The sequence below is a fragment of the Gymnoscopelus microlampas genome (genome assembly GCF_963454915.1).
Source record: "Gymnoscopelus microlampas genome assembly, chromosome: 12".
Taxonomy (NCBI): domain Eukaryota; kingdom Metazoa; phylum Chordata; class Actinopteri; order Myctophiformes; family Myctophidae; genus Gymnoscopelus; species Gymnoscopelus microlampas.
The window spans coordinates 30,660,219-30,671,443 of record NC_139949.1 but is presented as its reverse complement, the minus strand read 5'-3'; the positions used below and the strand labels follow the sequence as shown (position 1 = coordinate 30,671,443).

The 11,225-nt window shown below is 37.7% G+C and overlaps 2 protein-coding genes across 3 annotated transcripts in view; both read left to right on the top strand.

The window, feature by feature from the left end:
* rnf121 (ring finger protein 121) overlaps window positions 1–8,215 on the top strand; it is a 9,344-nt gene extending 1,129 nt beyond the window's left edge. Inside the window, exons 2-9 of the mRNA XM_084073670.1 lie at window positions 907–944; window positions 1,749–1,890; window positions 2,196–2,350; window positions 2,874–2,981; window positions 3,752–3,872; window positions 4,838–4,971; window positions 6,812–6,913; window positions 7,586–8,215. Of these exons, the coding sequence (XP_083929796.1) occupies window positions 907–944; window positions 1,749–1,890; window positions 2,196–2,350; window positions 2,874–2,981; window positions 3,752–3,872; window positions 4,838–4,971; window positions 6,812–6,913; window positions 7,586–7,706 (921 nt within the window). The 3' untranslated portion in view covers window positions 7,707–8,215. The remainder of the gene's footprint in view (window positions 1–906; window positions 945–1,748; window positions 1,891–2,195; window positions 2,351–2,873; window positions 2,982–3,751; window positions 3,873–4,837; window positions 4,972–6,811; window positions 6,914–7,585) is intronic.
* Window positions 8,216–8,356: 141 nt separating this feature from the next.
* Window positions 8,357–10,599, top strand: LOC311056834 (interleukin-1 receptor type 2-like). Of its 2 annotated transcripts, XM_084073671.1 has the most exons (5): window positions 8,357–9,540; window positions 9,616–9,657; window positions 9,743–9,796; window positions 10,052–10,181; window positions 10,405–10,599. In XM_084073671.1, the coding sequence occupies exons 1-5, from the start codon at window positions 9,516–9,518 to the stop codon at window positions 10,574–10,576; spliced, it is 423 nt and encodes a 140-aa protein (XP_083929797.1). In that variant the 5' UTR covers window positions 8,357–9,515; the 3' UTR covers window positions 10,577–10,599. The 2 variants fall into 2 exon arrangements, with proteins under 2 accessions (XP_083929797.1, XP_083929798.1); XM_084073672.1 differs by lacking the exon at window positions 9,616–9,657.
* Window positions 10,600–11,225: the final 626 nt, after the last annotated feature.

Genomic DNA, 11,225 nt, shown 5'->3' with positions numbered 1-11,225 from the left:
ATGTCCCTAGTGCCCACCTATCCTGTATCCGTCTGATGAAGCAACACTCAGCCTTCTGACTGAAACATTTCAAAATACTGATTTGCACGAAGAATGTTTCAATTGTATGCACAGAACAGAAGTATATCAAATTAATGTATTTTTTTATTCTAATGACAGGTAATACACTGCATATTGGCATAATAACTAAATATCCTTCAAGTGCCACATTCAAGCCAAGGATGGTGCCTGAACTAAAATGATTACACAAATATTTCTATCTGCACTCACACACATGCATTTCTATCAGTAATTATACTGCACACGCAGACTTTATTGCAATATAGTTATTAGTGTGTATAAGGTGGTTTTTTGATGCTTACTTACTTGGATGAAATCGGTGTCCTGACCTGAACATTTATTTTCTGTTCTGTTTAGTAAAAGAACTGGAGAGACAGGGAGACCCCTATTACTGGACAAACACAATATTGTAATGATTACTATGTTGGACACCTATTAAAGGAGAAAAACAAACTCATAACTTTGATAGATATTTATGTTTTTTATTACTAATATGCAGTCGGAGGAGGTTTTCTAGTACTATAGAGTGTTTGTTCAGTAACATGGGTCTCTGTCTCTCCAGCGTTTTCGAAAACAGAAAATGCATTTACCCTACCTTTTTAATGTAGGTATACATATTGGACAAAATCACATTTTACTGAATTACTTGGGATAGCTTAAAAAAAGATTTGTGCACAAACTATGCAAAGTCTGAAGCCTTGGCCTCCCGATATTGCTAAACAAGATGAATAAATATACATTTTAATTTAGGCAAAATCTACTTCAGATGTGCCCAGCCGCTCGTTTAATAAAGTCATACAGGGATTGTACATTTGTTGTGATTTTTTTCTGTTTTCCCTGTTATAGGTGGATCTGTCCAAGCTCTCACCAGAGGAGAGGTGGAGGTCAGTCTCTTTAAGTATATGCATCTGTTTTGAGACATAGCACTAAACTACTTCAATCTGTGATTGTGTTGATGCATCCTATCTAAGTAACCACATTTATCACCCTGTCCCAAAAGTTTTTAGTACCATTCGATCAGCTGACACAGACTGCACAGTAAAGTGATGTAAATCTTCTGAACTTACCTGACTGTTCTAAACTGATCTATTTGTCTTTATCCACTTAGTTATTATTAAGGTATTACGGATGATTATTTATCAAAAATCTCATTGTGTAAATACTGTATATTTTGAAAGCACCAATAGCCATCCTCACAATATTGTCTCAATATCGACATTGATGTATTTTATTTGGTAAAAAATATTGCAATAAAATATTACTGACATCATTGCACTTTCTTTTCCACCATTTGTTTCCTTGTTTACTATTCCTTAATAGAAGGGACTGTTTAAGATTAAATACTGATTGACATGGCTCTTTGTGACACAATTGTCACAGTTGAAGTAAGAACGTGCCATAATATGTCCTTTGCATGTGCTGCAAACTAGAAAAGGACCTTTTCTAAAAATGTTTCTGCAATTGGGAATTTAGGATGAATTCAAGGAAAACGCCTTGATGTCCATAATATTTGATTGTGCAGAATGTCTTTCTTCTTCCTTACCTGCGTACACAGTAAAATCCTCAGTGTTCATTCAACCCTTTGTAACTGAGAGTATAATTTGTATTTTACTGTGTACTAAATACTTACCTCCTTGAAATGAACACAGGCTTGCTAATTTGACCATCCATTGTGTCTTTTCCCTTAGGGTCGAGCATTCAAGAATGCATGCCAAACACAAGGGCCATGAGGCCATGCATGCTGAGATGGTGCTGATCCTGATAGTCACCCTGGTTGTTGCCCAGTTGGTCCTCGTTCAGTGGAAACAGCGGCATCCTAAGTCGTACAATGTAAGGCAAAGGACTCACCAGCAAACTATTTAAATCAAAAACATGGGCAGATAGATATGCATGCATTTATAACCATGGTAATTGGGTACTAATGGTTCTTTGTTAATCACCGGAAACAGTTTTGATCCCTAGTCACTCTAGTAGAATTCCCTGTAAGATTCTTCCTGTCTTTCTGCTACAGAAAACCCGATGCATCGTCCCTATTCTTAAATTTACAGTCTGTGGAATCTCAGATGTTAACTATTGAGCACTGCGTGTGCATGAATGTATTTGCACACTAATCTGTACTCTCTGCTGTTTTTTAGCTGGTCACTCTGTTCCAGATGTGGGTAGTTCCTCTCTACTTCACTACCAAGCTTCATTGGTGGAGGTTCCTGACCACATGGTTTATCTTCTCTGTCGTCACAGCATTCGTTTCCTTCCGTGCCACTCGCAAGCCACTGGACTGTACCACCCCAAGGTACAACAAACCCCATGCACTTTTCTACAGGCTCTTTATGACTACGATGGGTAAAGCGCAATACATAACCTTTCCTTTCTTTGGAAAGGGAGGTGATATAACTACAAATTGACATCATTCTGAGGTGTATGTATTGCGCTTACCCCAAAACCTTTCTTTATTTTCATTATAACCAGAACCAGGGATTTGCTTCATAAAAAAACAATAAAAAGCTAAACTAACGGATCTACAATCTCACATCAGCATGTAGATCAGCTATTTTATCTATTTTAGAAACATTTGAAAGTACAAGTTTGTTACTACCACCTCCTGAACTGGGCCCAAATGAGGTTCTGAGAACCTTATCTGAAACCGAGTCATAGCGCATGGAAACAAATCCAGGACCTGTAAAATACGTTGGATTGCACGGTTCACTTAGATCTTGTTATTTTTTGTGTTATCCATTTCTTATTAAACTTGTAGTTTAACTTGTGTAGTTCATTGTTGCTTGATTGAGATTCATTTCCCTTTTCTTTTCGGTTAGGTTGGTCTACAAGTGGTTCCTGCTCCTTTACAAGATCAGCTATGCCACAGGAATAGTTGGCTACACCGTTGTCATGTTTACGCTTTTTGGTCTAAACTTGATATTTAGGTATGTATTATCAGCTGTACATCATTCTAATACTTAGTGGCTCCAAAGCAACGTCTTCATTTACCATGTCTCTCCACTGCTCTTCTGTCTTGCTTTCTGTTTGAGAAATTCCTGCTTGAAATGATGTCTGTGTCCAGTCCACTAGATGTTGCTGTTGGACAGTTTTTGCACTCCTTTTTTTCTATCTATTACACACCACATGGAGCATTGAATTCATGAAGATTTCTTTGTTTTTATCACATTCCTAAGCCAATAATTAGATTTCCGCCGGAAAGATGCTAATATATCCGGTAGGAGACTCAAAGGAGTCTCTTTGAGTCTCCTACCGGAAATACACCCGGTCATCAAATTATTGGCTCAGGAATGCGTCAAAAACTAAAAAATCTCAATGAATTAAAGGCTTCATGGAGTGTGTAATTGGTAGTGAATAAGATTTTATTCTATTGAACTATTACTTTAAAGCTCATCAGATAAAGGAATTCCCAGTTTAGGCTTGATGGCACAACATGCTATACATGTATACCCATGTTTTGTTTTAGACAAAATGTAACCTTCCATTACATTGCGATTTGAGATATTCAAAAGGGTTGACATATTCTATTTAATTGGGTAATTTACGGTCTGCAACGTTTTTTGCCATTTCTGGAACAGTAGCCTATGTACTCAACCATGATGAATTCTACAGACTTATAACTTTATGATGTTGTGCTACTGATATTACTAACTGCATGTCACGTAACCGTAAGCTAAGCAATGCATTTCTTGTCCAGAATAAAACCGGAGGACGCAATGGACTTTGGTGTTTCTCTGCTTTTCTATGGTTTGTACTATGGAGTCCTGGGAAGGGACTTTGCAGAAATGTGTGCAGACTTCATGGCTTCAACAGTGGGGGTAAGTAGACAGGTTGTACATATCAGACTAGGGCTGAAATAGTTAATCGAACCAAAAATAGTTTTTTTAATTTATTATTTGCTGGGGAATTATTGAATTCCCCTTTTTGTTTTCCAAATCTAAAAAACAAATTGTGAAAATAGCAGGTCTACAAGCTCACACCACATCAGTGCGATGCATTGTGAACTTGTAGATCTGCTATTTTCATGCGATACTTGTACAGCCAAGTATTAAATAGGGCTTAAGTGGTTAATCAGACTAATCGATTTAGTCGGTTCTAAGATATATAAAAGCCTCACAGCTAGAAGGTCCTGGGTTCGATTCCCGCCGGGGACGCTGTGGGCGTGTGTTCTCCTCCGCGTCACCAGCGCCCATACCCTAGGTGGGGTTGGCAAAAGAGCCCACTCTGTGTGGAGATTGCATGTTCTCCCCGTGTCTCTCAGGGTAGTTAATACCCTCACAAAAACATGTAGTAATCCTGGTCACTATAACGCCTCCCCCATGACAGCCGGGGCGCCTGATGGAGGGGAAGGGAACTGGTTGGAATAACGTGTTCCTTCTACGCGCTACGTCCAACCAGGGAAACTCCCCCCTGTCAGGTGACAAGGTCAGTTGGCTCTCATGCATTGAAGGAGGCATGAGCTTGGCCCTGGCCTCCCTAGGCTGGTGAGGGGAGTGTAGTGCCCAGGATCACTTAGAAAATTGGCACCAGGTGAAAAATAAGGGTTACAAAATCGTGGGATATTTTTTTTAACTAAGACATATAAAAAAAAACACGTTAATTAAAAAAAAAGTCCTCGAAAAAGAAATTGATAGAATAATCGCTATGAAAATGATCGGTAGTTGCTATTTAATACTTCAACATTTTACAGTGAAATACCACCTCCACTGCTTAATGTAATGCATGTAAGATACTATCTTATATTTAACTTCTCTCTCTCTCTCTTTTTGTCTATTTGTTTTAGTATTACAGTGCATCCGGTATGCCAACCAAGCACCTCTCAGATAATATCTGTGCTGTGTGTGGTCAGCAAATCCTTGTAGATGTCAGTGAAGAGGGAATCATCGAGAACACATACAGGTTATCCTGCAACCATGTGTATCCTTCCTTTGAAATGAATGCAGAGAATCGATGTTGTCACGACCATGACATTTCAGTTGACCATTAATTGTCATACCAATAATTACAATCAACAATAATTCAATTGTGGCATTGAACATTGGAACATATAAATTTACATTTCTTTTTTTTAACGCATTTTCAAACAAATTCCACATCTTCAATATCTCTGCTGTCGGGCAGAAACCAGGTAACTAAAATGTACATTTTTCAGGAAATTACCAAAACAAAGTGGAGTAAAGAGGTTTTGTTCATCATTGATAAGAACAGCTAAATGGAGCTCACAATGAGCTCACAATGAGGTTGGATGTCAAAAGGGGGTGGAGCCTGGAGTCAGCAAAACCAACACACCAGACATAAAGGGTGTTCAATAGCACTGATTCATGGAAAAGAATGCAAAAGCGTCAAAATGGAGTTAGCTGGTTTCTGCCCGACAGCAACGATATACAAAAGAAATGACTGACACTGAGCGGTACCAATAATCCAAAATAATATACTTAAACAAAACATTTAATCATTTTATACTTTGACTTTTTCAACAGATGAATGGAAATTAATAATTATGCGATTATGTAATAATTGTTACTGGCCTACATAGATGTATTGACACGGCTGCATGACACAGGTGTTTGTTTATGGTAAATTATTACCACCTACTTACTTCTTAGGAAACTCACTATACTCCAATACAAGAAGGGGAATTAACGTGGTAAAACATGGCCTTTATCTGACTACAGTTGCCATGGAAGCATGTTGTAAACCTACACTACTTCCCATTTCCCCTTCCAATGAAAAGGCCCCATTATATCGGTATCTAAACTTCAACTTTATTGTCGCATCACAAATTTACACTAGGTGTAAAGGGGTGGGAGAAATCATTTTGTGAAAGCTTCCTATGAACTGCAGTTACAATAAATAAAGAATAAGGGCAAAAATGTGTAAAGTATGCAAAAAGTATAAAGGTAAGAGGCACAATAATCATACTGTGATATTAAAATGTTTATATATACAGTGTTCTGCTGTCTATTTAGCTATATCAAAACAAATGGCAATATGCTTACAATTTGTGACCGTGAGGATATATCTACAGTCAGATATACAGTACATAGTGTTTGACAGTGTTCTACAATCTATTGTGCAACATATAAAATGTATGACGATGTATCTACAGTCGGATACATAAAGTGTGTGACAGGTCATTACTGTACATAAGTTAAGTGACGTGTTTATCCAATTCAAATGCATAATATTAGGTATATGGTTGGAAGTGTACAGGCATGTGCAACAGGGCTCAATACCAGTTCAGCAGCCTGACATTTGATACTGTCGTATAACCTGCCTGACGGTAGCAGTGTGAACAGATTGTGGCTGCGGTGGTAAGTGTCTTTTGATGATGCGCTTTGCTTTGGCTATACACCGCCTAGTATGAGGAAAGCTCACCTCCGATGCCTCATTTGAACTAAGATATAGTACTGACTAATACAGGACAATAACTACATAATTGGTTCAGTGGTTAAAGGGATAGTTCATCCAAAAAAAGGACTCAAAGAGTCTCCAGACTCCGCCGGTCAACAAATTATTGGCTTAGGAATGCGACAAAAACAAAAAAATCTCCATGAATTCAAGGCTCCATGGGGTGAGGAATCGAAACAAAAAAGTCATTTTGGGGGTCAATTATCCCTTTAACGTGATGGCCTGCGTTTACTTTGGACTATTGGTGTTTATCCAAGATGTTGACACAGTTGTATTAAATAATGTATTTTTCTATAATATTATTGAGCCCAATTACTGCCATATGAAACCTTAATTCCTCACCCAGATTCCATGAGTTCTGCATAAGAGGATGGTGCATTGTGGGAAAGAAGCAAACGTGCCCATACTGCAAGGAGAAAGTGGACCTGAAGAGGATGTTTAGTAACCCGTATCCTTTAACTCCTTAACTCATGTGTTGTTGCTAGTGTCTTCATATTCTTAATGCCTTGTTTCTCCCACTCACCAGTTATTTTGTGACAAACCCTGCTACTCGTTGGGAGAATCAAACTCACATGCGTATCAGAGACTTTTATTCAAAGCTAGTTAAACTAAATGCATACATTTTTATGACAGTATACTGTACATTGGCATATTGTTCCAATTGCTGCATGCATACATACTAATACAGTGATGGAACCAAAATCCCTGTTCCACACACGCAAATTAAAGGACATGTCATTGCTTAGTCATAGCTAAAGTTTAATAAAGATATTCCATTGTATCCAGCCAGCCTACCAGTTAGTTTGAGGTTCGCTTGACTATCTGGCATGCCGTGTGAATGATAAAACATGAGGTTATATACTGTAGTGTAGGTTATATAACTACTAGGTCCCTGTTCCTTTTTTGTGTTGCAAAAGAAAGGCATCTTGAGCTTCTAATAACTAAAATGATGCCACACTGATATTAAACAACGAATACTTTGCTATTGCTATTTTACTCTTTAGAATTTATTGTTGTGACAATTTAATGCCATGTCTTGTGTGTAGTAATTCATAGTGAGCAACTGAGCATGCTGTGTGGTCATTAAGCACTGGTTGTATCTCCTTAACCCATTCTAAAGCTGGGAGAGACCACATGTCATGTATGGACAACTTTTGGATTGGCTTCGGTACCTTGTTGCCTGGCAACCTGTGATTATAGGACTAGTGCAAGGCATCAACTACATTCTGGGTCTGGAGTGACATGCAGCTGTGGGGGGAGATGGACATACTACATACTGGCTCAAAGGACCGAGAGCCTCACAGTGGACTAAAACATCCATTTACAATGTGTCTATATATGTACCTTTTGTATATATTTACAGGCACAATGTATGTGTATTTACGATTTGTTGGAATTTACTAGTAATCTGTATTTTGATGTCTGTTGCAGTTTTCCAGCTCTATGCTTCACACATCACACCGTGAGACTTAATTTGGGTGTTGGATGGCCGAGTAAACGGTTTTTATAGTTAAATTTCATTTCCCAGTAATGTTTTAATGTTTCATTCACAGTATTGGCATCCACAGTAATGATTAACAAAAGGGTCTCTTCTAGAGTAAATTATTTCCCTTATCTAATGCCTAGCAGTCCTTTCTACCTCTCTTAAGTTCTGCCCGTTGGTTTGTAAGATTTCAGGTTGTGCAATGAAATTAAACCTGTTGCTCCTTTCGCCTCCAACATGCACATAAATGACTCCATAGACTCGGGACCCCTTTGTCCTTGTGGATTTGTTTTTGTTCTTAAGTCAAGTACTTTTCAGGTCTTCGTCAACAGTCCTTAAACTTAACATGTTGCCAAGATAATGCCACTTAACCACTATATACTTTGTGGTATGACAAATAACGAATGGATCTACAAGCTCACAATGTGATGTTTTGTGAGCTATTTGTGTGTGTGAGGGGGGTTAGTGTCTCTACTCTTAGCAAAATTGTATCACTTGGATTAGGCAATGGTCTGCTAATCAAGGTCACGTTTTGACTCTGAAAAAACGTAACTGAAATTGAGTATAGTCTGACAAATTCACTCAAGAAATATTGCTCCCTACACTACTGGGTCAGAAAATATGAGCCTCCCCGTACTGTACATGCAACCGGAGTGTAGTAAAAACATTTAATATAAAATGTGATCACTTTATATCCTATGCATTCATGAAATCTTTGTGTGCGCATATGTGAGTGAGTTGGTTAAGCAAATTTACCAAAAATATCAATAAATCTGCAAATCCCCATATATGGAATATCCTGATGTAATCAGCCTGGACTCCATACTTGGGTATGCCTTACTCGAAACTCCATACGGGCATAAAAGGGACAACAAAAATCTCCCATTTAATGGCAGAACACAGACCGGTACAATGGGCATAAGCGGGTGGAGCATGCATTCCCAGCTTTCATAGTTTCCGACTTGCATCCTTCTCTATTGGTTTGTTAAACCTATGGACTCATTAGCAGGTGTCCTGTTAAAGGTGTTCATGGTTTTATGGAATAACTTTTCCAGTGTATAATGCCACATACTGACAACTGACTGAATGGGATGTTTTGTGAAGTGAATTTCACCTCGAACAACACTATGGAACACTAGGCATGGGGGGGAAAACATTTGATCACTTCATGTGTCATTGTCATGCTTTATTTTATTTAATGTTCCTTAATAAATGTCATGATTTAGATGACGTGTACATGTGTTATACACCAGTAACTATGGATTGTCTGTGTGAATATTCGGATCACAGGATTTGTTTAGGAAGGTCAGCATTCACAGAAAAATTATTCTCTGCGTTCATTTATCCAATTATAACTAGTTAAATTAACTAAGACTTTTATTGTGTATGATTTACCATCATAATGTATATGACAAATGCAATGAAACAATGTGATCAAGTCCCAGTGGAATTTCCCTGTGTGCTTGTTGGGTGCAGTGGGTGTAGGGAAGTAAGAGTTGTATATATAGTCAACATAACGAGGTGTTGCTAGAGCAAACAGCAAAGACCTGCTAATCAAAGAGCCAAAATGCAGATGACACATGCTCTCACAGGTAATAACTTTTAAAACCCTTTACATTTTTGCTTATGCATGATGACATTGTCTAAATGTTCTATTTTCACACCAGCTGTTGGATGTCTTTTTGTCCTGCTTTCCGAGGCTGCAACAGGTACAGTTTGTATTGAGGGCAAAATTATATTTAAACATTTGTAACTAATTAAGAACTATCACTCAAATTGGTTTATTTTCTCTAGAGGAATCTCCTGAAATAATTGGGCCAGACCATATCCAAATGAAAGCCTGTCCAGGTACAACATTTTATATTGCACAAATGATTAACCACTGAACGCTGCTATCATATCAATAGCAACAATACCTCATTGTTGGATGACAAGTCAGCTGACTCGATTTCCGTTAATATATTATATTTTGGATAAAGATGAGACCATGTATTATGAGCAGCGGAAATGCATATTTTATAAAGGTTTAAACCTTTTCTCAAACTTGTTTCAAACCGTTTTGGATGGTATTATACGGGTTTGAGTATTTTCTGATCTTTACAGGAAAGCAGCTGGTTCTTGACTGTAAAGCATATCCTAATTGTGAAGATGATTTGACTCTTATCTACTGGTTGGTCAATGGCTCCTTCCCTGAAACAGCCTTCACCAATGGTAGAGGAGTTGAAACTGAAGAGTATGTTTGAGGTGTTGAAATATTTACATATTAAAATAAAAATGATAAGTATATTAAGTTAACCATATCAGGATGCAAGCCACATCTCTGCTGATTCTAATGAAGTTCTGTTATTAGGTCAGACTGCTGATAGAATTGTGAAACATTAATTAGGACCCATTATAAGTTTAATTTATACAGCCTATGAATAGAATGTGAATGAATGCAGTATTATTTTTTTCAGGTCAGTGTCTGAAGGTGGTAAAATTATCCAGAGGAGTTTGGTGTTGAAGAATGTCACATCAGAAGACTTCACGTCTACTTTTATGTGTGTGGTGATAAACTCTGTTGGGTTTGCAGAAAAGCACATAACACTGAGCACAATGGTGTCCCAAGAGAATTTTGTTCAAGTTTAGTTATGTCCTTAATGTAAAGCTATATATATATATATATATATATATATATATACACATGGAAATGTAGGAAGAATAGCAGCTCATGCTTAGGAGAAACAAGAATAGTTAAATTATGTACAATGGATTTCTTTTGCCTGGTGTGTAATTACATTGGTAAATTGTATAATGCTACGCATCATATACTTCCAAATTATTATTCAATCATATTTATATTTTTGAACATGTTTTAAGTCCTCCATACAGAGCTGGCGGAATAGCAGCTAGACCAAATTATAACCATAAATAAATTGAGTTGAAGCAGGTTGTCATTTTGGTTGTCTTGTACACTGGAAATTGTATGAATGTGTTTAAGTTTAGTTTTCTCTAATACTCTCCGTTACCCCCGGCCCAACACGTGGAACTCTGTTTCCTTCCTCCCTCAGTCGCACACGCGCACACACACACACACACACACACACACCACACCACACACACACACACACACACACACACACACACACGAGAACAATTGAAATAAGCTCTTGACCTTTCTTTTATTCTTTTAACAGATATGTACAAATATGTTTATGCATATGCAATTTCTCAAAGATGCCAATTCAATCAAAACAGTTTTTGTCTATGACATGTTTTCTAAAATGCGGGTTGAAAT